General features: G+C 45.6%; 1 protein-coding gene across 1 annotated transcript in view; it reads right to left on the bottom strand.

Moving 5' to 3' along the window:
* Window positions 1-12,262: 12,262 nt before the first annotated feature.
* The window catches only part of SAMD7 (sterile alpha motif domain containing 7), a gene marked incomplete at its 3' end in the record, with an annotated part of 136,932 nt that continues 123,768 nt past the window's right edge, over window positions 12,263-25,426 (bottom strand). Inside the window, exon 9 of the mRNA XM_082251695.1 lies at window positions 12,263-12,532. Coding sequence (XP_082107821.1) covers window positions 12,263-12,532 — 270 coding nt within the window. The remainder of the gene's footprint in view (window positions 12,533-25,426) is intronic.

The following is a 25,426-nucleotide window of genomic DNA, read 5'->3' as shown; positions in this document are numbered from 1 at the left end:
ATGTCACAGGTCATACACCACAGCAAGACTGAGCATAGGACCAAGACAAAAGGTAGTCATACTGCATGGTCTCTCCCTGGCAAGATTTTAAAGCAGACTGGGGTTTCATGATATGCTGTTCAAGCACTTTTGAAGAAGCACACATAAACAGGCAATGTTGAGAACCATAGACACAGTGGTTGGCCAAGTAAAAATGCTGCAGATGAAAGACACATCATGCTTACTTCCCTTCGACTTCGAAAGATGTCTAACAGTGCCATCAGCACAAAACTGGCGGAAACCAATTGGACCCAGGTACACCCATCTACTGTCTGGAGAAGTCTATCCAGAAATAGTCTTTATGAAAGAAATGCTGCCAAATGGCCAGACCTCCAAAGTGGAAACAAGTGACTCACCTATGCACAAAAACATGGCAACTGGGATCCCGAAAAATGTCACAATTTGAAATATTTGGCTGTAGCAGGAGGCAGTTTGTTCGACAAGGGGCTGGACAGCAGTACAATAATGAGTGTCTGGAGGTAACAGTGAAGCATGGTGGAGGTTCCTTGCAAGTTTGGGGCTGCATTTCTGCAAATGGAGTTGGAGATTTGGTCAGGATGAATGGTGGCCTCAGTGCTGGAGAAATACAGGCACATAACTATTCATCATGGCATACCATCAGGGAGAGGTGTGATTGGCCCCAAATGTGTTCTGCAGTAGAACAATGACCCCAAATATATAGCCAATGTCATTAAGAACTATCTTCAGCATAAAGAAGAACAAGAAGTCCTGAAAGAGATGGTTTCGCCCCCACAGAGCCCTGATCTCAACATCGAGTCTGTCTGGGATTAGATGAAGAGACAGAAGGATTTGAAGCAACTTACGTCCACAGAAGATCTGTGGTTTGGAGCGAATTTTAGAGTAGAAAGACAAGGGAGCTACATCTATCTAGAGGAATTTGTCATCATTTATTCTTTACAGCGCGATTGCCCATACCATGTAAATGGGGGGCAAATATTTTTGATGAGTGGCCAGCTGATGGGAGTGGTGTTGGAAGTCACATTGGTGGTGGAATTTATGGTGATAGAATCATCCTTTATTCACAGGATCCACAGCATTGGATGATATACCAAATTAGGCACCTTTTTCACTGAACTGTGCAATATTTATTATTTCTTTTTGGACTTACATGAAATATTTTCTGAGACACTTATTTATTCATATTAATTTATTTGTTTATTTATTTATTTATTTTGCATTTGCGCTGCTTGGTGTTTTCCTTTTAAGTGGTGTATTCACTATTTTGATACAATTTTACCTAGAAGAATTGTTTCTGTTTTGAAGGCAAAGGGTGGTCACACCAAATATTGATTTTATTTGGATTTCTCTTCAGTTCATTTATTTTCTATTTTGTTAATTGATAAAAAATAAACTTAAGACTTTTATTAATGATAGTATTCTTAACCTCCCTGGCGGTATGATTCTTTCCAATTTTAGGTGCTGAAAGCGGTACCATTATTTTGCATGTAATTCTTAAGAACGAGCAGCCCAAACCAACTACAGTTTTATATCTTTATGTTTGAAGCCTGAAATGTGGCAAAAGGTCGAAAAGTTCAAGGGGGCCGAATACTTTCGCAATGCACTGTAAATATATACGTATATATACACATATATACAGTGCTTTGCGAAAGTATTCGGCCCCCTTGAACTTTTCGACCTTTTGCCACATTTCAGGCTTCAAACATAAAGATATAAAACTGTAATTTTTTTGTGAAGAATCAACAACAAGTGGGACACAATCATGAAGTGGAACGAAATTTATTGGATATTTCAAACTTTTTTAACAAATAAAAAAAATTGGGCGTGCAAAATTATTCAGCCCCCTTAAGTTAATACTTTGTAGCGCCACCTTTTGCTGCGATTACAGTTGTAAGTCACTTGGGGTTAGAGATGTCCCGAACTATTCGCCGGCTAACAGTTCCCAGCGAACATCGCTTGTTCGCGTCCGCCGCTGCGGGCGAACATATGCGATGTTCGGTCCGCCCCCTATACTTCATCATTGAGGCAAACTTTGACCCTGTACCTCACAGTCAGCAGACACATTCCAGCCAATCAGCATACCCTCCCTCCCACACCCTCCCACCTCCTATAAAGTAGCATCCATCTTAGATCATTCTGAAGCAGTGTGTTAGTGAGAGCAGGGAGAGTGCTGCTGCTGCTGCTGTTAATAGGGACAGTTGTTAGTTAGTTGTTGTTCTCGGTCCACTCCTGCTGTAAGGACAGCATCCTGACAGCACCCCAAAAAGCCCTTTTTAGGGCTGGTATTTCAGTAAATGTTTTATTTTTTTTGATATATATATATATATATCTATTGTGCAGTTGCCTGCCCGCCGTGTGTGAGAGGCCACAGACCCACCACAGACTGTACTGTGTGCACACCACACTCATATAGGGTGGCACAGTACCTTGCAGTTTAAAAATTTTTTTTTTTTCCTCTGTCATAATTGCAGTTGCCTGCCGGCTGCCAGTGAGTGTCAGGTCCACAGAGTGTACTGTGCCCACTGTAGTGCCCACCACTGATTTATACGGTGGCACAGCACCTTGCAAATTAAAAAAAAATATATTTTTTATAATTGCAGTTGCCTGGCCTGCCAGTGAGTGTCAGGTCCACAGAGTGTACTGGGCCCACTGCAGTGCCCACCACTCATATATACGGTGGCACAGCACCTTGCAAATTAAAAAAAATAATAATTTTTTATAATTGCAGTTGCCTGGCCTGCCAGTGAGTGTCAGGTCCACAGAGTGTACTGTACCCACTGCAGTGCCCACCACTCATATATACGGTGGCACAGCACCTTGCAAATTGAAAAAACATTTATTTTTTATAATTGCAGTTGCCTGGCCTGCCAGTGAGTGTCAGGTCCACAGAGTGTACTGTGCCCACTGCAGTGCCCACCACTCATATATACGGTGGCACAGCACCTTGCAAATTAAAAAAATATATATTTTTTATAATTGCAGTTGCCTGGCCTGCCAGTGAGTGTCAGGTCCACAGAGTGTACTGTGCCCACTGGAGTGCCCACCACTCATATATACGGTGGCACAGCACCTTGCAAATTAAAAAAAAATATATTTTTTATAATTGCAGTTGCCTGGCCTGCCAGTGAGTGTCAGGTCCACAGAGTGTACTGTGTCCACTGCAGTGCCCACCACTCATATATACGGTGGCACAGCACCTTGCAAATTAAAAAAATATATATTTTTTATAATTGCAGTTGCCTGGCCTGCCAGTGAGTGTCAGGTCCACAGAGTGTACTGTGCCCACTGCAGTGCCCACCACACATATATACGGTGGCACAGCACCTTGCAAATTAAAAAAATATATATTTTTTATAGTTGCCTGCCAGTGAGTGTCAGGTCCACAGACTGTACTGTACCCACTGCCCAACACTCATATAGGGTGGCACAGCACCTTGCACACATAGTACCACAAATCTAAAAAAATTACAGGCAGAGGCAGGCCACCCCGCAGGGGCCGTCGTGGTCATGGTGCTGTGATTTCCTTTGGCCCTAGAATAATGCCCAGTGATCAGAAGCCACGTACCCTGACCTCAAAAAATTCTGAGGACATAGTTGACTGGCTTACACAGGACACCCAATCTTCTACAGCTTCCGCTCGGAACCTTGATGCACCATCACCATCCTACTCTAGCTCAGCTTCGGGAACCTCTCAATTTACCACTCGCCCGCCCGCCGGCACCACCACCACCACCACCACTAGCACCACACCTGCTTCACTTGATCTGTCAGAGGAGTTATTTACACATCAGTTGGAAGAAATAAGTGATGCGCAACCATTAGTGCCAGAGGATGTAGATAACGGGGATATGTCTCAGTGAGGCAGCATTATACACATGGACGTACATTGTGATGATGATGACGTTGTACCTGCTGCTGCTGCCTTTGCTGAGTTGTCAAGTGAAGCGGCTGATGATGACGATGTGTCCGTGGATGTCACCTGGGTGCCTGCTCGAAGAGAAGAAAAAGAGGGGGAAAGTTCAGATGGGGAGACAGAGAGGAGGAGGAGACGAGTTGGAAGCAGGGGGAGGTCATCGCAAGGAGCTAGTGGCACAGTCAGACAGCATGTATCGGCACCCGAGGTCAGCCAGACAGCACGCCAATCAACGCAAGCTGTTGCCACCACCAGAATGCCGTCATTGCAAAGCTCAGCAGTGTGGCATTTTTTTTGTGTGTCTGCCTCTGATAACAGCGATGCCATTTGCAACCTGTGCCAAAAGAAACTGAGTCGTGGGAAGTCCAACACCCACCTAGGTACAACTGCTTTGCGAAGGCACATGATCTCACATCACAAACGCCTATGGGATCAACACATGAGTACAAGCAGCACACAAACTCAAAGCCACCATCATCCTCCTGGTCCAGCATCTTCAGCCACGTCAACCACTGCTGTCCTCCATGCACCCTATCAACAACCCGCCACTCCGCCTCTCACCTTCAGCAGTTCCTGCTCATCTGCCCACAGTCAGGTGTCTGTCAAGGAAATGTTTGAGCGTAAGAAGCCAATGTCACAGAGTCACCCCCTTGCCCGGTGTCTGACAGCTGGCTTGTCGGAACTCTTAGCCCGCCAGCTTTTACCATGCAAGCTGGTGGAGTCTGAGGCCTTCAAAAAATTTGTAGCTATTGGGACACCGCAGTGGAAGGTACCCGGCCGAAATTTTTTTTCACAAAAGGCAATCCCCAACCTGTACTCTATTGTGGAAAAGGAAGTCATGTCATGTCATGTCTGGCACACAGTGTTGGGGCAAGGGTCCATCTGACCACTGATACCTGGTCTGCAAAGCACGGTCAGGGCAGGTATATCACTTACACTGCGCATTGGGTAAACCTGCTGGCGGCTGCCAAGCATAGAATGCGTGGCTCTGCAGAGGAGTTGGTGACAACGCTACGACTTGCAGGCACGCCTGCTGCCACCTCCTCTACTCCTCCTACTCCATCCTCTTTGCTAACCTCCTCGGCTGAGTCCTCTTCTGCTGTTGCGTCTTGCTCCACACCAACTGCACCCCCCAGCTCCCCAGGGGCTATTCCACATGCCGGATACGACAGTGTCACGCCGTCTTGGGGTTGACTTGCCTGAAAGCAGAGAGTCACACCGGACCAGCACTCCTGTCCGCCCTGAACGCACAGGTGGATCAGTGGCTGACCCCGCACCAACTGGAGATCGGCAAAGTGGTGTGTGACAACGGAAGCAATTTGTTGGCGGCATTGAATTTGGGCAAGTTGACACATGTGCCGTGCATGGCACATGTGTTGAATCTGATTGTACAACACTTTGTGCATAAGTACCCAGGCTTACAGGACGTCCTCAAGCAGGCCAGGAAGGTGTGTGGCCATTTCAGGCATTCCTACACGGCCATGGCGCACTTTTCAGATATTCAGCGGCGAAACAACGTGCCAGTGAGGCACTTGATTTGCGACAGCCCGACACGTTGGAATTCAACACTCCTAATGTTTGACCGCCTGCTCCAACAAGAAAAAGCAGTCAACGAGTATTTGTATGACCGGGGTGCTAGGACAGCCTCTGCGGAGCTGGGTATTTTTTTGCCACGTTACTGGATGCTCATGCGCAATGCCTGTAGGCTCATGCGTCCTTTTGAGGAGGTGACAAACCTAGTCAGTCGCACCGAAGGCACCATCAGCGACATCATCCCATATGTTTTCTTCCTGGAGCGTGCCCTGCGAAGAGTGCTGGATCAGGCCGTAGATGAGCGTGAAGAGGAAGAGTTGTGGTCACCATCACCACAAGAAACAGCCTTAGAAACAGCAACGCTTGCTGGACCTGTGGCAAAGCTGGAAGAGGAGTCTGAGGAAGAGGAGTCAGAGGAGGAATGTGGCTTTGAGGAGGAGGAACACCAACCACAGCAGGCATCCCAGGGTGCTCGTTGTCACCTATCTGGTACCCGTGGTGTTGTACGTGGCTGGGGGGAAGAACAGACCTTTAATGAGATCAGTGAGGACGAGGAATTGGACATGAGTAGCTCGGCATCCAACCTTGTGCAAATGGGGGTCTTTCATGCTGTCATGCCTGTTGAAGGACCCTTGTATAAAAAGGCTGAAGGAGAACGACCTGTACTGGGTGGCCACGCTACTAGACCCCCGGTATAAGCAGAAAGTGTCTGAAATGTTACCGAATTACCGGCAGTCGCAAAGGATGCAGCAGTTACAAAACAAGTTAAAAAGTATGCTTTACACAGCGTATAAGGGTGATGTCACAGCACAATGGGAATCTAACAGGGGAAGAGGTGAAAGTAATCCTCCTCCTACCACGACCACGCCGGCAAGGACAGGACGCTTTACAGACGTGTTGTTGATGGAGGACATGCGGAGCTTTTTAAGTCCTATGCATCGCCACAGCACTTCGGGGTCCACCCTCAGAGAACGACTCGACCGACAGGTAGCAGACTACCTTGCCTTAACTGCAGATATCGACACTCTGAGGAGCGATGAACCCCTTGACTACTGGGTGTGCAGGCTTGACCTGTGGCCTGAGCTATCCCAATTTGCGATAGAACTTCTGGCCTGCCCCGCTTCAAGTGTCCTGTCAGAAAGGACCTTCAGCGCAGCAGGAGGTATTGTCACTGAGAAGAGAAGTCGCCTAGGTCAAAAAAGTCTAGATTACCTCACCTTTATTAAGATGTAGGAGGCATGGATCCCGAAGGGACTGACAGCGGGGGATGCATTTGACTAAAAAAGGCCTGATGAGATGCCTTGGGCTAAAAATGGTCCACACGCTGCTGTATTTAATCTCTGCATGCCGGATGACTTACGTGACTTCTCCGCCACCAACTAGGGTTCAAGTCCCTAGTGCAATTTTTGCCTGGAAAACCTCAATTTTTCCGGCCGCTGCTACAGCAGCGGCTGCAACAATACCTGCTTTTTCAGGCATGTGTACATGCCTAATTTTTCTGGCCTCTAGTGCTACACTGTGGCTGCAAAAAAAAAAAAACACAAAAAAAAGGCACATACATGTGTCAATTCCCCTTCGTGATTGTTACCTTGTTGTGGTGAAGGGGCTTGCCTATCACAATGAAGCGATCACCTCTAGGAGTGTGTTGGCAATGTTGGCACACCCCAGGTGATAAGGTCGTTGCTTCATTGTGAACAGACTAAAAGTGATCGGCTGGATAATTTTTCATAGAAAAAACATTAATTTTCTTTATGATCATCTTAGGTGATCATTAAAGCCTACTAGGCCAACAATGGGCCCACACTGCAGAATCATTGTTTTCTGGGTCACTTAATTGTCACTGAACTACCTCAGCACAACCATAGGCTTTGAAAAATTGCCATCGCCTGCAATCTCCCAAACGTGCGCATGAGCACAGTCATCACTACAGCAAGATTGACGCATAGAGGAATAAAATTGATGTCATGAGTGTGTCAACTATTGACAACTCTTTGCGGTTGTCTAAAATCTATTCGATACACGTCCCCTGATAGGGGACATAACAGGGATTAAACTGATAAGAATAGTACTACTAACACACCAATCATATAGGATGGCACAGTACATTGCACGGTGCACGCGCAGTGCCCAAAATTGGAAGTAAGAGGACAGACCAACCATCTTTTTCCATCTCCCGGTTCCTAAAATCTATTCCATACACTGGCCCCTGATAGGGGACGTAACGTAACAGGGATTAAACTGATAAGAACAGATTTTTTTAATTTAAAAAAAGAGGACAGCCTCTGCGGAGCTGGGTATTTTTTGGCCGCGTTACTGAATGCTCATGTACAATGGCTGTAGGCTCATGCGTCCTTTTGCGGAGGTGACAAACCTGGTCAGTCAAACCCAAGGCAACATCATCGACCTCATCCCATATGCATTTTTTCTGGAGCGTGCCCTGCGAAGAGTGCTGGATCAGGCCGTAGATGAGCATGAAGAGGAAGAGTTGTGGTCCCCATCACCACCAGAAGCAGCCTTGTTGTTGTCGATTGTTGGACCTGTGGCAACGCAGAGAGAGGAGTCTGAAGAAGAGAAGTCAGAGGAGGAAGGTGGCTTTGAGGAGGTGGAAGACCAACCACAGAAGGTGTCCCAGGGGGCTTGTTGTCACCTTTCGGGGACCCTTGGTGTTGTACGTGGCTGGGTGGAGGAAGAGACCTTCAATGACGTCAGTGAGGACAAGAAACGGGACATGGCTAGCATGGTATCCAACCTTGTGCAAATGGGGAGTTTGCGGTTGTGCAAATGGACTGACTGACTGACTGTTAAATGGGGAGTTTGGTCTGTCAGAGTTTGGTCTGTCACTGTGAAGCGGGCGTAACCCTTACACTACCTGATTGATACAACATCATACCTGATCGTATATACACACTGGATGTTTTAAAGCATGTTATTCCAAACAATTTAGGAATGTTAGGTGATTTATGCCCTTTATGGATTAAAACCCGACTCTGCGTCAACTACGTAATTTTCCATGGGAGTTTTGCCATGGATCCCCCTCCGGCATGCCACAGTCCAGGTGTTAGTCCCCTTGAAACAACTTTTCTATCACTATTGTGGCCAGAAAGAGTCCCTGTGGGTTTTAAAATTCGCCTGCCTATTGAAGTCTATGGCGGTTCGCCCGTTCGCGAACATTTGCGGATGTTCGCGTTCGCCGTTCGCGAACGTCAAATTTTAGGTTTGCGACATCTCTACTTGGGGTATGTCTCTATCAGTTTTGCACATCGAGAGACTGAAATTTTTGCCCATTCCTCCTTACAAAACAGCTTGAGCTCAGGGAGGTTGGATGGAGAGCGTTTGTGAACAGCAGTTTTCAGTTCTTTCCACAGATTCTCGATTGGATTCAGGTCTGGACTTTGAATTGGCCATTCTAACACCTGGATATGTTTATTTGTGAACCATTCCATTGTAGATTTTGCTTTATGTTTTGGATCATTGTCTTGTTGGAAGACAAATCTCCATCCCAGTCTCAGGTCTTTTTAAGACTCCATCAGGTTTTTTTCCAGAATGGTCCTGTATTTGGCTCCATCCATCTTCACATCAATTTTAACCATCTTCCCTGTCCCTGCTGAAAAAAAGCAGGCCCAAACCATGATGCTGCCACCACCATGTTTGGGAGTGGGGATGGTGTGTTCAGGTTCATGAGCTGTGTTGCTTTTACGCCAAACATAACGATTTGCATTGTTGCCAAAAAGTTTGATTTTTTTTTTTTCAAAAAGTTTGATTTTGGTTTCATCTGACCAGAGCACCTTCTTCCACATGTTTGGTGTGTCTCCCAGGTGGCTTGTGGCAAACTTTAAACGACACTTTTTATGGATATTTTTAAGAAATGGCTTTTCTTTGTGCACAATCCCCTTTGGAGCAATCAGAACTGGAAAAGAGCTTTCCCTTCATGCAATTGGTGGCGGTATAAACCCTATGTTCAAGAATGAAGAGATGCTGTGTCTGTCAAGAAAGGGATTTTATGATGTGGAATTGCTGTGGATGGTAAATCGAGGACAAGTGCCAGGAGAAACTTTCCCATCATTTCAGTACAGGAAGAAAAGGAAGATTTTTTAAATGCTCTCCATTTCTTTACATCTGGTAAGGAGCTATCTGAATATTTGGTGAAGGGAATATTGAGTCACCCTGAGTTTTTTGAGGTGTTATCAGGAGTTTCTCAATAGCGATCATTTATATGCCCTTTTGCATTTTTTATCTGGTAAGAAGCACATCTAGAAGGTGGTGGGAAACTGTCACCAACTTGTTGTGATCACCTCATCACCAGTTTATTTTCATCACATCTTCACATCACCATCTTTTTGTTGCACAAAGACTGAGTTTGTTCAACAGATATATTGGACAATTTGTGTCATTAGGCTGTTGACTCAGCATATCACCTTCATTGTTTTATATTGTACTTCACCCGGTGGATAATCTATTGAGTTTTGGACATTTCCTCTGGACTTTTATGTGTGGTCACGGTGTTGACCTAGCACATGTTTGAACACTCATCCATTATTGTCATCACGTGGTGGATTATATATTGAATGTTTTGTTTATATATATATATATATATATATATATATATATATATATATATATATATATATATATATGTTTTATTTATATGAACACTGATCACATTGTAGCACACCAATCAACTTTCAAATATACGACTGATTGTTGTCCTGTGGACAGAGTCTCCCACCTCAGCTGTAGATCTCTGCAGTTCATCCAGAGTGATCATGGGCCTCTTGGCTGCATCTCTGATCAGTCTTCTCCTTGTATGAGCTGAAAGTTTAGAGGGACGGCCAGGTCTTCGTAGATTTTCAGTGGTCTGATACTCCTTCCATTTCAATATTATTGCTTGCACAGTGCTCCTTGGGATGTTTAAAGCTTGGGAAATCATTTTGTATCCTAATCCGACTTTAAACTTCTCCACAACAGTATCTCGGACCTGCCTGGTGTGTTCCTTGTTCTTCATGATGCTCTCTGCGCTTTAAACGGACCTCTGAGACTATCACAGTGCAGGTGCATTTATACGGAGACTTGATTACACACAGGTGGATTCTATTTATCATCATTAGTCATTTAGGTCAACATTGGATCATTCAGACATCCTCACTGAACTTCTGGAGAGAGTTTCCTGCACTGAAAGTAAAGGGGCTGAATAATTTTGCACGCCCAATTTTTCAGTTTTTTATTTGTTAACAAAGTTTGAAATATCCAATACATTTCGTTCCACTTCATGATTGTGTCCCACTTGTTGTTGATTCTTCACAAAAAATTACAGTTTTATATCTTTTATGTTTGAAGCCTGAAATGTGGCAAAAGGTCGCAAAGTTCAAGGGGGCCGAATACTTTCGCAAGGCACTGTAAATACTACCACTATGAAATTATAAAGAAAAAAAACATCCTCTTTCCATAAAAGTTTTATCTACTTTTATAGACAAGCCATCATTTTACCAAAACTGTGATTTCATTCCCATGGTTTGATCTTTCTTTTGTAGTTTTTTTTTTTTATTTCTTGTGTAAAGTATCATGAAAATATTTGAATTAAATAATATTACAATATCATTACATTTAGAAGAATATATCTAGTAAGGTGTACCTGGGCAGTGAAAGTCTATGCCAATCAGTAGTGGGTAAAAACTTTATCAGGATGTACCATTACTGAGCAGGCACCAACTCATCTCATTAAGGCCCCTTTCACACAGGCGGACCGTTCAGATCTTTCTGTTGTTAGGGGCTAGTGATTATCAACGATAGGGGAAAATCTGAATTACCTTAGGTATAGATAGTGGGGGCCAGCAATACAGCGGTTAGTGACTAGTAGATATATGTACAGACAGAAGCTGGATAAAGAAGATCACCTGTCAGATCAATGCCAGTTTGAATTGGAGGTATTACAGGTAGTACTAACCCATTCGGATAAATATTGCTTTGAACCTTTAGGCGAGAGCTTTATTTTTTAAGGTTAAATAAGTTATGGTATACCTAAACCTGAGGTCGAAGAGTAGAGATAGGGTTATGTGCAAGAATAGGGTTAATTGTCAGTGGTTGTTTCTTAGGTGTAGCTTAGGAAATAGAGGTTAACAGGTATGGCTAAGAGTTTGGGAAGGGGTTTTAGAAAAGTGAAAAGAAATACATTTTATTGCAATTCACCAGTCCTTGAGATATGGTAGCTGTATTTGTTTTCTTTCTTCAGGCTTTTTGCTTTATTTTCACCTGGTGATCCTGCCAGTAAAACACTTCCTGTCCTAGGGTGACAATGCTGGACAAAATGACTGGAAGTGTGTTAGAACCTTAAAGCACCTCATCCCCCTTATCAGCATATCATGGGGGGGGGGGGGGGGGGGCTCTTGTAGTCCACAGAAGTAAACTAGGCAGGGCTGGTAACACAGTGTGGGATTTCAGTGCAGCAAGGAAAGTTACAAGCTCACTGGAATTCTGTCGGGAAGAACATATATACAGTATACATTAATATGGTTTCAATGTTACCACTTTAATGAACAGGCACACATTTGAAAGAAACATAAATGCAAAAAAAAAAAAAAAAACACTACATTTAGAATTTCATCTAGTTCTTCCATAACTCTGGGTATGATTCTACTAGAACATTGAATAACAGATTATACTTACATTATTTTGATAAGAATATAGCATCATTTTAATTTCTGAAGAGCTTCCTAGGCTGTTTTTTGGTTAAAGTTATCATTACACATTTTTTTTTTGTACGAATGCTTCCATAGCTTGATTACACATGATTCATACTCTTCATCAGTTTTTTAGTACATTTATTTGAAAATCAATTTGTGCTAAAGGGACATCACATGGACTGTCTTTATTTTCAGGTGCTGATACATCTGTAGCTTTAAAAGAATCAGGATCAGGAGCACATGGACTTGGCACAGCGTTATTGCTGTTATTGTGTGCAATAGGCGATATCACTTCAGATGGCTGATCTGATGGCACTGGAGCAGATGATGACACCGGGCCAGGTAATGATAAGCTTGTCATGTGAAATATGTTTCCTAAGCGACAGCAGATCTAAGGAGAGCAAAAGAGATTAATAGTAATTCCAGGAAGATAGCAATATACTGGACCCGCTTCACCTTTCTGCATAAAAAGTTATAAGGCATTACTCCCATCTCTGCCTTTTTTACCAATGTTGTTCCAGTCCCATTACTTATAGAGGCAGAGATCTTATTGTACATAATACACACAATTATACATGCATTCAATTGCATCAAAATGCAAAAGTGTGAATCTAGCTTAAAGCATAACTGCAGCATTTTAAATTGGTCCACCGCCACTTTCAGTGATCAATGATGTGTCCACCTTCATGGTCCAGCACTGGTTGTCTTCTAGTTAGAATAACACCCAGTGTCATTTAACCAACGTTTTGTTAGCTCTATGAAAGTGTCTCATCAAGCCAACTGGGACAGACAGGAGCATGATGCATTATGTTTCCCCCTTTTTTTCAGCATTTGGGACCCACCCATAGGTAGAGAAAGAAGAGGAGGAAAAAAAAGAACCCACGATGTCACGTGACCAGACAACTAAAAACTGCCGAACAACACGTTTGCATACATTTTTTTTTTTTTAAATGGGAGGGTGCCAGGAAACAGGGGGTTAGCTGGATTTACATTTTAATGAGTTTTATAAACAGTATACAGAAACACCTTATACAGTATATTATTTCAATGTGTCTATTAATGAGTAGTAAAAGCTAATTCACATCAGAGCAGTCTGTTGCAGTGTGCTTGTTCCTGATTTAAAAGAAAAAACACTGCACTAAGGCAAGCCATTTACTGCCCTTACAAACAGTTGACTGACATCAGTTTTTATAGATCTCTTTCAGTACTAGATGCAGTAGTTTTTTAGTACTAATTTCAGACTGACATTAACAGTTTCTATACCTAAAGGGGTTATAAAGGCAGGTTTTTTATCTTAATGCATTCTGTGTATTAAGATAAAAAGCCTTCTGTGTGCAGCAGCCCCCCTAATACTTAACTGAGCCCCATCTCTATCCAGCAATATCCACGAATGCCTCAGCCATCCAGGACTCTCCCTCTTTATTGACTGAGACACAGCAGCGGTGCCATAGGGTCCTGCTGCTGTCAATCAAGCTCAGTCAATGAGAAGAGAGAGGAGGCGGGGCCGAACCATGGCTTCATGACTGAATGGATATACAGAGCTGCTGCTTGGCTCGGGTGGAGAGAGGGGCCAGGAAAGCCTAAAGTGACCCGAGAAGAGGGGAATCGGGGCTGCCCCCTGCAAAACCACTGCACAGAGACGGTAAGTATAACATGTTTGGTATTTTAATAGAAAAAAAAGAACAACTAGACTTTACAATCACTTTAAAGAATATGTTACCCAGCATTTCATATTCCTAATTCGCTAATGTATTTCTGACAGTCCCTGTGCTTTCCTATTAAAAAGTGACTACAGAGTGGTCAGTTCTCTAGTTGTGCTGGTAACTCAGTGTGCTATCCTCTACTGATCAAACTTGTCCTGACATGCCCCCACCATATGCACAGCCTTTCATTGGGAAGAGCAGTGTGCTGCTGCTTCTGCTCCCCCAGCTCTTATACAGCTGAGAACAGAGGGAACATGATCAATTATAAAAGAGGGGGAAAAAGGTGTTTATTATGTGTGTTTAGATCTGTAAACAAAAAGTTTTGCCTTTCATTTCTATTTTATATTGAATGGGTTGTTTTACAGGTAAGGGTATACATATACTTTAATAATAATGTTTACTACAAGCTCCATGAACACTCAATATACTTGCTGTAAGAAGTATAGTAAAAGGTATATATTACAGATCACAAATAATATTTCATATTATGCCTAGTGCTATATAGATCTCTTGCAAAAGAAATGTGGAAACAGCAGACGATGTTAAAAGCAATATAGGACCTTCTAGAGATATTTTATACTGTAAATAAGCATTGTGCCTAACAGTTGTTATTTAATGCTAACCTGAACAATCCTCATCTGCATTTTTGCCTGTCAGAACTGTGTAATTTGATAAAGAAATCTGACGCAAAATGTGGTTGTAGAAGTGAGAGAGGGATAAAAAAAATACAAATAGTCTGTTGGCTATGCTTTGATCAAGCCATATTTCAAATCTGAGAGCTAATTATTGCTTACTGTGATCGGTACGTGTGTACGGGGCTTTAGGCTAAACGGATCATTAGTTCTTGACACTGTATCCTCAGCTCCTAATGATGTCGGTACAACAAAACTTGTTGGGTAGAGCTGGATCACGTGATGTTGCCAAGCACAGAGGTCGGCCATCTTGATGGTTGGAAACTTTTCCTGGTGGATTATTGATGCACATGTGAGATTTTATCTTACCTTCAGTGAGTGAGTTTTCTGGATTTTAATACATTTTATACTGAAAGTACTACACTATGAAGTGTCTTTCTAACTATGTTGGAACGTTATATCCATTGAGGGCCATATGAAGTGGAATCTGCTTAGAGGTGCTTAAAGGTGGAAGAGTGCTGCTTTTCGATCGATTGGATTCTGTAACAAGTGCATTTGACCACTGTATGTAGTGGTCCACTCTGGATGGTAAGAGTCAGTGTGTGTACATATGTCAGTGGAGGATCTCTCACAAGGTTTTCTATTTTGAACCCTACACCTATTAGACTCTTTCTGTTGAATTTCCTGTCAAGGACTTTCTGTTCCTTTTTAGCGTTGCACCTTTTTTTTTTATCCTCAGCACGGGTTGGTTTCCTTGCAGGGTCTCTGAGCAGTTGGCTTGACTGTTCTGTGTGCAGGGTGTGACCAATATTCTGCAGATGGGGTTGTTTTGTATTGTGAATTATTTACCTTAGACATTCAAAGGTTAGAATTAGTATCAGGGCTTTAAAAGTTTCACTTTAGGGGTAAAGGTAAGAGTTCAGTTTCAGGGGGATAGTTAATTGGTGTATGTGCCAGACTGAGAAGCCAGTGGGGTGAAGCTACCATCTGTGGGATTTTGACTGAAAGCCTCTAGGTCACAACCCCCTAAAGGCAACAATACTGATGATAGTGATGTGCAGCAGAGTCCAAGTTGGCCTAGGATTGCCGTCTTCACTATTCCTTTACCAATCACCTCAGGACCGGTGCACAGACAAAAGTGGACTGCCTCTCTCCCATGTTAGTTGGAGTTGGAAACCCGTTGCTAAATCATTAGTAGACAGCCTAATTCTGGATCTGGGTTTCCTGCATAGCAGAACACCTACCTCACTTTAAGTTATCCCTTGAGCCATGCTTTTGTCTTTTTCCACCCCAGGAGGCAAAAAGAGGGGAAAAAGTGCTGCAGCATGTTGGAATTCCTCAGCCCAGGGCAATGGCATCCCATCAGTTGAGGTGCTGCTAGGAGGAGGGCCTCAAGAGGCTATATGTTTATGATCCACTCTGAAGAAAAAACTCTGAGAAGTTGCTCTTTGCCACATGTGCTAAAGACACACTAATGCTTGGTCCTGAAACAAGTTGCTTAAAGTGGAAGAAAAGCCTAACACTAGCTATTCTTAAAAAGGTCCTCCCCTCCTCCTGCCTATCCTGCATACTCAGTGTAAAAAAAGATTTGTGTATTTACCTTACCACTTAAGGACCGCCCTATAGCAGATATACTGGTACAGGGCGGCTGTTCTGTGCGGAATCATGTAAATATACGTGATTCTACACTTCCGCCTAGGGGGCGCTCCATTTCTGCTGTGATTACTGACAGCAGAAGCCCATCTGTAGGTGCTGAGCAATGGATGTCCGCCGGCACTCGCCGATAGTCAAATCACAGAACTATGTAAACAAGGCAGAGCTTTGCTCTGAAAGGGGAAAGTGATGAATTTTGTATCCCTGCAAAGCAGGGAATAAAATCCATCACTTCACTTAGTAAAAGCACCACAGTTTACACAAAAACACTGGTTAGGCACACAGTTAACCCTTTGAGTGGCCTACATGTTTAACCCCTTCTCAGCCAATGTCATTAGTACATTGACAGTGCATACTTTTAGCATTGATCACTGTATTAGTGTCACTGGTTCCCACAAAGTGTATTTTAGTGTCTGATTGTCTGCTGCAATATCGCAGTCCAGCTATAAGTTGCCGATCACTGCCATTACTAGTATAAATAAATAAAATTCCAGTATATATAACCATAGTTTGTAGACGCTATACTTTTTGTGCAAACCAATCAATATACGCTTATTGGGATTTTTTTTTTTACCACAAATATGTAGGATAACACATATTGGCCCAAGTTTATAAAGAAATTAGATTTTTTAATTTTTATTGGATATGTTTTATAGCAAAAAATATCTGTATTTCTCTTACGTCCTCCGACAGTCGCCGCCTCTTCATATTCGTCACTAATGGGGTTATTGACCTTTGCTCCGTAGGAGTAGCTAGGCAACAGAATATATTAATATCAAAGCTTTTAGCATATCCCACCCCCCGGTGGTGGTCCCCTCAGTCAATACATCCTTGCTTCCTGCTTACCAACTCAGTTTCACATGCCTAGCTCAGGAGTACGCAGGCTGTTCCTGTGCTGGGGCTCTTAGTCTCAGCCACTTTTCTCTTTTTTGATTTTATTTGAAGTTTTTTCTCTTTCTTTTACTTAGCTGTTTATTTCCAGCATTAGTTAGTTCTTCTGATGAAGATGATCGTGCGGAGCTGGGTCTCAGTCTGGCCACCCTGGATCCCAGGGCTCAGGGCCAGGGGCTTCCCAGCCTGCCATCGAGCATTCAGCTTAGGTTTTGCCCTGGCACATTGAACGACCCATCCCTGTTCGCTGCAGGGATGCTATCGGTGAGGTGGCTACCTCACTGGACGCCATTGCGGTTTCGCACCGCAACTCCACTGCGTCATGCTTGCGACACTCCCTGTCCTCAGTACTGCGGTTTGGTCGCTGGAGCAGGCTCCCCACGCCATCCGAACTGGTAAGTGTATCTCTATGTGGGGACCTGTCTTTTTTGGGTGTCAGTCTGGGACTGTGTGACCCTGCATGTCTGTGTGGCTGCTGTGCTCCCTGTCAGCTCCTGTGTGCACTTGCTGCCTGTGTGTGGGCTGTGAGGGGGGGGGGGCTCTCCCGCTCTGCTGGGTGTCATATAAAGCAGTAAGATTTTAGACATGCTGTGCGGCGATCGCTGCGGCGATCCGCCATTTTTTCTGGGGCAAAAATTATGGTGGCAGGTCCTGTGAGGTACTGCACACGTTTTTGGCGCCAAACGCCACCATTTTGAGCGGCGATCGATCCCACATGTCAGCGCCATGTTCTCTTTGCCCAGGGTTTTGTCCTCAGCCAGCGGCCATGTTTGTGTAGCCTTGCAGAGGCTTCATAGGGGCGGTCAGTCTTGCATCACTTCCTCTGGGACAGCGATCGGTGCAGCAGCCTGTGTGAGCTCTCCAGGTTTTTATATCTCCTTTTTTCCTGTATTCCTTGCCCAGTTTCTTATCCCTGTGGGGGTCAGTGTGTTCAGTGGGTGCGGTGGCCAGCGCTGGCCACGATCTTAAAGGGGCAGTACCCTTTATTAATTTTTTGCTGGGGCATGGATTCTCAGGATTGCAAGTTTCCTCCCACCCTGGTGGGGGGCCAAGGGGCTGCTGCTTCCCCCGAGGGGGCTGATCTGGCCACTATTGTGGCAAACTTGGCTGCTCAGGTGCAGATGCTGGTGGCTGATCGATCCACAAAACGGCCCAGGGTGTCTATTTCCTCTGATTCAGAGGGCGATGGGGCTGCTATGGCTGGAGTGCCCTTCTCAGGGTCTCACTCATCCCTGGACCTTGTGGGGTCTGACGGGGAGGCTGAGGTGGAAGGGGTTGATAATTCTCCCCCTGGCTCGTCTGAAGAGCTTGCACTTATGGATGAGTTGGTTGCTTCTATCAAGCAAACGCTGCATTTGCAGGATGAACCATGTCCTCCTGCTTTGTTGTCCTCTTATGGGACGCAGAGGAAACGCAAAACATCGCAGGTTTTTCCTTGCTCTACGGAATTTCAGCGCGCGGTTGATGAGCAATGGCGCAATTTAAAAAAGCCTTTTGCGGTGCCGAGTAGGTTCAAGCTGCGTTATCCCTTTACACCGGCTACTGATGAGCGTTGGTGTGTACCGCCTCAGGTGGATCACGCGGTGGCGATTTTGAATAAATCAACTGCGGTCCCTGCTGAGGATACCCCGGTGTTCCGGGACCCTACGGACAGGAGATTGGAATCTCTGGCCCGTCATGCCTATACGGTTGCTGGTTCTATGCTGAAGCCTATTTTTGCTTCCATTATGGCAGCCCAGGCTATTGCGGATTGGACGCAGGTGCTCAGGCGCACTCTGGTGGCTGATTCTGCCCCGCCGACAACTTTGGCTATGGTGGATCAGATTCATCAGGGTGTCATGTATTTGTGTGATGCGGACTTGGATTTAGTCCCTTTGGCGTCGCGCCTTTCTAGTGTGGCGGTCTTGAACCGTCGCCTGATATGGTTCAAATGTTGGTCGGTTGACCAATCTTCTCGCAAGACTCTGGCAAATTTGCCCTACGCCTTTTTGGCGAATCTTTGGATACTCTGATAAAGGGTATTTCTGGGGGTAAGAGCACTCTCTTGCCCCAATCTCACTAGAATAAGTTTGTTCGTGGTAAGAAGAATGCTTCGATTAGGCCCTCTCAGGGGTCCTTTCGTGCCTTTCGGTCGCACTATAAGGGCAAGCCCTTCAAAGGCCAAGGCTCTCAGAAGAAGCCGTGGGCGGGTAAGCAGAAGTCCGGCCAGTACGGATCCGCTGCCCATAACAATGCGGCCTGAAGGGGCGCCCTCACCCGTTTCTAGGGTGGGGGGACGTTTGCTCGGTTTTCTTCAACCCTGGCTGGACCGCGTTCGGGACAGGTGGGTTCAGGAAATCGTTCGATCTGGATACAAGATCGAGTTTCTCTCTCGGCCTGCGGGCAGATTTTTCCCCTCAAACCTTCAGCTGACTCCGGAGCGCTTGCAGGATCTGCACCTGGTGGTGCGGGACCTGCGGGCCCAGGGAGTGGTGGTTCCGGTGCCTCATCGGGACAGATTTCGGGGGTTCTATTCCAATCTGTTCACTGTGCCCAGAAAGGAGGGCAAAGTACGTCCGGTTCTGGACTTGAAAGCTCTGAACCGCTTTGTGCGGGTTCGCAAGTTTTGCATGGAATCCCTGCGCTCGGTGGTGACTGCCCTGGTTCCGGGGGAATTCATGGCCTCCATCGACTTGAAGGATGCGTACCTACACATCCCCATTTTCGAGGGTCACCAGAGGTACCTTCGATTTGCCATTGCGGAGGATCATTATCAATTCGTGGCGTTGCCCTTCGGTCTCGCTTCGGCTCCTCGGGTTTTTACCAAGGTGCTTGCGCCGGTTCTGGCTTTACTGAGGGCCCAGGGCATTTCTGTCCTGGGGTATCTGGACGATATCCTGATTCGGTCCGCGACCGATCAGGGTCTGGTGAACGACCTGTCCCATCACGATGCAGACTCTGCAGGAATTCGGCTGGACGATAAATTTTCCAAAATCAACGTTGTGTCCGTCGGTTCGTCTTCCCTACCTGGGGATGATTCTGGACTCTGTTCAGGCGAAGGTCTTCCTGCCGGAAGACAAGCTTCGGACACTTCAGTGCGAAGTCAGGTCCCTCAGGGACGATCAGTGCTCGTCCCTCCGGACGTGTATGAGGTGTCTGGGATTGATGGTTTCGGCCTTCGAGGCGATTCCCTTCGCCCAGTTTCACACACGAGAGCTTCAGGCGGAGGTCCTGGCCGTGTGGGACGGGCGTCCGCAATCTCTGGATCTGCAGATTTCGTTGAGCCGCCACACCCGAAGGGGTCTTTTGTGGTGGCTCCAGTCCCCGGCGGTGTCGCGGGGCAAGTCCTTTCGTCCCTTGTCATGGACGGTGATCACCACGGATGCCAGCCTGTCGGGCTGGGGTGGTGTTCTGGGCGTTTTGTCTGCCCAGGGAACTTGGTCGGAGGAGGAAGCTTCCCTTCCGATCAACATTCTGGAATTGCGAGCGATAAATCTCTGTCTTCTGCGTTGGACGGACAGGCTTCAGGGCCGTCCAGTTCGGGTGCAGATGGACAATGCCACAGCGGTGGCCTACATCAACCACCAAGGGGGCACCAGGAGTGCCCGGGCGGCTCGGGAAGTAGCCGACATTCTGTCTTGGGCCGAGACGCACGTCCCGGCGATCTCTGCAGTTCACATTCCGGGGGTGGAAAACTGGCAGGCGGATTATCTGAGCCGCCAGACCCTGGACCAGGGGGAATAGTCCCTTCACCCGGATGTCTTCCAGATGTTGTGCGCGAAGTGGGGGTCCCCAGATGTGGACCTGTTCGCGTCTCGTCTAAATCACAAGGTGGAAAGATTCGTGGCAATGACGCACGATCCTCGGGCAGACGCCTCGGACGCGTTAGTGACGCCCTGGCATCAGTATCGTCTGATGTATGCCTTTCCACCGATTCAGCTGCTGTCCAGGTTCCTTCGCAGGTTGGCCTCGGACCCGAAAACGGTGATTCTGATGGCACCGGACTGGCCTCGCCGGTCTTGGTACGCAGACCTCGTGAATCTGGCGGTCGACGCTCCGTGGCGTCTGCCTCTTCGAGCAAACCTTTTGTCTCAAGGACCGATATTCAATCCTGCTTTACAGTCGCTGGCTTTAACGGCCTGGCTGTTGAAAGCCAGGTCTTGAAGGATAGGGGTCTCTCCCCTGAGGTCATTCCCACTTTGATCAAGGCCAGGAAGGCCTCTTCAGGGAAGATTTACTACCGTACTTGGAAGGCGTATTTTGCCTGGTGTGAGTCCAGGGGGTATTCCCCTCGCTCATACTCGGTGTCGAGAGTGTTGGCTTTCCTTCAAACGGGCGTGGACCAGCGTTTGGCGTTGGCCAGGATTAAGGGTCAGATTTCTGCGCTGGCCGTTCTTTTTCAACGTCCTGTGGCGTCTAACTCTTTGGTTAGCACCTTTGTTCAAGGGGTGCGACATTTGGTCCCTCCTAGGAGGGAGCCTTTGCCTCCATGGGATTTGAACCTTGTTCTGTCCGTATTGCAACATGCTCCTTTTGAAAATATCAGGGAGATCTCGTTGTCTTTGTTGTCCAAGAAGGTTGCCTTCTTAGTGGCGATTACTTCGGCTCGCAGGGTGTCGGAGCTGGCGGCCTTGTCCTGCAAGTCTCCGTATTTGGTGCTTCACTTGGATAAGGTGGTCTTGCGACCTAACCCATCTTTTTTTCCGAAGAGAATTTCTGAATTTCACCTCAATGAGGACATTGTCTTGCCTTCGCTTTGCGCAAAGCCTAAGCATCCGAAGGAGGTGGCTTTACATTCCTTGGATGTTGTTAGGGCGATCAGGGTTTACCTGTCATCGACAACATCTTTTCGCAAGTCGGATTCTCTCTTTGTCCTTCCTGAGGGGCCTCGGAAGGGCATGGCGGCGTCGGCTTCTACCATCGCCAAATGGATCAGACAGACCATTGAGCAGGCCTATGCTTTGAGGGGGAAGGTTCCTCCCGTGCCTGTGAAGGCGCACTCTACCAGATCTCTGAGCACGTCTTGGGCCTGTCATCATCAGGCTTCTGTGGCCCAGGTCTGTAAGGCGGCGACTTGGTCGTCCGTTCACACCTTCTCCAAATTTTACAAAGTGGATGTTCAGGCATCGGCAGATGCTTCTTTTGGCCGTAAAGTCCTTAGTGCGGCGGTGCCTTATGGTCCCTTATTTGGGTCCTTGGCTGTTGGGGTGTTTTTACCCCTGAGTTACTTGTTTTTTCCTGGGTTGTTGCTCCTGTTGAGTACGTTTTCCTGTTGCCCAGTTGGTTCTCTTACTTTGGTAAGGTTTCTTTCTCTGATGTGGGTATTGCATTGCTTTAGGCGCAGCTGCTGTTTTCCCACCCCTCATGTCTACACTGCTTTGGGACGTCCCCATTAGTGACGAATATAAAGAGGCGGCGACTGTCGGAGGACGTAAGAGAAAACTGAATTTTTGTAAAATCTTACCTGTAAAATTCCTTTCTCTGAGTCCTCCGACAGTCGCTGCCCCCGCCCCTCTTTTGGGGGTTTGTTTATGTACTCTACTGCTATTCTACTGAAACTGAGTTGGTAAGCAGGAAGCAAGGAGGTATTGACTGAGGGGACCACCCCCTGGGGGTGGGATATGCTAAAAGCTTTGATATTAATATATTCTGTTGCCTAGCTACTCCTACGGAGCAAAGGTCAATAACCCCATTAGTGACGAATATGAAGAGGCGGCGACTGTCGGAGGACTCAGAGAAAGGAATTTTACAGGTAAGATTTTACAAAAATTCCGTTTTTTTTGTTTATAGTGCAAAAAATAAAAACAAGTGTTGATTAAATAACACAAAAAGAGAGCTCTATTTGTGGGGAAAAAAATGACATAATTTTTTTTTTTTTGGGGGGGTACAGCATTGGATGGCTGCGCAATTGTTAGTTGAAGTAAAGCAGTGCCGTATTGCAAAAAATGGCCTGGTCATGAAGGGGGGTAAATCTTCCGGAGGTTAACTGGGTAATCTGGTTTAGTCACATGATCCTGCTGCTCCGGCTCCCCTGTTTAAAGGGAGCAATCATCAATGGCTTTAAATTCTTGGAGCCGTGATGTCACCCATAGGTTCCCCTGCTCCAGCCATTGTTGGTGTTCCCTCCTCTTCCCTGTTTACTAGCGATTTATTGACAGAGAGGACCCGGAGCTGCAGGTTTACATGACCGGTTCTGAGCAAATGAAGACTAAGTAAATACATGGTATGCAGGATAGGTAGGAGTGGAGAGGGAACATTTTTAAGAATAGTTAGTGCAATGCTTTTCTTTCAATGTAAGACCCACTGGTAGGGAGGGAGTCAGGGATATGGACTTAAGGGTTGTTGGCCATCTTGGCCCATCAATGCTTAAAGAATAATTTGAGGCATAATATATTTTTACATATTTACATTGGTCCAGCTTGTAAAAGCATTATTTTAGAGGCTAGGTTAAATAAACACTGTTACCTGCCAGGGACTGTTACTTACCCAGAGCCAATAGGGCTAATTTTCAAAGAAAATTGGAGCACTTGACCATAGGCAGCCAATCAGATTATTAGTTAATCTAAAAAAATAAGACTGACTGGCTTCTAGGGAATGCTTCACTTTTATTGGTCTCTCATGTTTACAGGTTCCTCAAACTGAGCATATTTACTGGTCTGGTATAATACTAACAGCCTTTAGTAATTTACTCTGATTAGTTGAGTTAATAGGAAAAAAGAAGAAACTGTAATAAAAGTGGATGTTCTATAGTTCATACAGTGCGGCTAGGCACTGGGTGGGTAGATAATTCCAGTAATTTCTGCGGAATGCTGTGATTCATTTTAAATGGCACAGAGGTTTAGTTAGGGATGTGGAAGATGTATCCAGAGAAAAAACAGCTCATTTGAAGACCGTTAAATACATGAGTATATAAAGTGAATAACAGACAGCCAAATGGGAAACTAAAATATGATCATGAATGCAAATGCAAGAAAACGGTGGCTTTGCTATTCGTCTACGCATTCCATCATCTCTTCTTTAGGTAGCAGCAAACAATACAACAGTTACATCATAGTGGCAGAGATTAGACTGTAAGTAAATCCTAACTTCTCTGATTTGTCCTCTTTGGTCTGGTAAATATGCCAGTTAGTGTATTGTTTTTACTGTTGTATAACAATTGGAGAAATAAAATATCTGTTGATCCTGCCAGTTATCCAGTTCTGTCCTGTACACTCTGCAGTATTATCCAAAGCATGTCCATCTTCCTGGGCAGGAACTACAGAACACTTACCCTCCATGTTATAGAGAAGAGGAGAGGGGAAAGTGTTTGTAGTCCTAAACATGTCCCATCCTAGGGTGATTATACTGCTCCTCCATAGAGTACAGCGAGTGAGCATTATCGCCATAAGAAAGTGTGCTACTGGTATCATCACCAAAGGTAAAAGCATGAAAAAAAAAACCACTTTAAATAAAGCCCATTTTTGGAAATGCTGCAGTGAACAACAACTGACAGCAAATAGTCAGATTCTAGTTTACTGTAATGTTGCAGATGAAAGACCAATTCTGATCGGCAGCTGTGGGTAAGTGATCTTTGCACATTACTTTGTGCCAAGCTAAATAACCTCATCCTGATGGACAACTGTACGGTTCACTGATGGAAACATTGTAACAAATTAAATCTGCATAAGTGCCGGTTCACACTTATGCGCTTGCAATGCGAATTTGCAGTGCGAGTTTCCCTTGTGTTTTTCAATAGTACCAGCGCGATTGTAATGAAAATTTTATTGCGTTGATTATGTTAATTAAGCTCAGGAGGGGTGGAGCTGAGGGTAAAATCAAACAAAAAATAAGAGCTGATAATGCGAGTCCAGACCGATTTACATTGATGTCTATGGAGACTAAATTCGCAAAGCAACGCTGTAAACTCGCACAAGACCCTTTTTATCATCGCATCACATTCGCATCTGGATCGCAACGCATAGATGTGAACGACCGTCACAAATTCAATGAATTTTGTAAATGCATGCGATTGGAGGCTATTTAGAACGCATCGCATTCGCAGTACAAGCGCATAAGTGTGAACCGGCACTAAGGGCCCTTTCACATGGGCAATGGGATCAGATCTGCCTGTCAGTTTTTTTAGGCGGATCTGATCGGATCCTCCATGCAGCTCTATGGGGCAGCGGATATCAGCGGAGACACCTCCACTGACACCCGCTGCCATCCGCATCCGATCCTGTCCGTGAAATCTGGACGGATGGAAACCCTATTTTTCCATCCGCTCTCATCCGATCCCCCATAGAGGGCAACGGGGGCTGAGACACCTCCCTCTACGTTCTGCAAGCGGAGACGGAGCTGTCATCCGCCGGCTTAGCGGGGATCGCGGATCGATCCCCGCTGAGCAACACGGATCCGCCTACGGAGGCAGACCGTGTGAAAGAGGCCTTA

The sequence above is a fragment of the Pelophylax lessonae genome (assembly GCF_965119305.1).
Source record: "Pelophylax lessonae genome assembly, chromosome: 3".
Taxonomy (NCBI): Eukaryota; Metazoa; Chordata; class Amphibia; order Anura; family Ranidae; genus Pelophylax; species Pelophylax lessonae.
The sequence above is the reverse complement of the archived record's forward strand: the minus strand, read 5'-3'. Positions and strand labels throughout refer to the sequence as shown.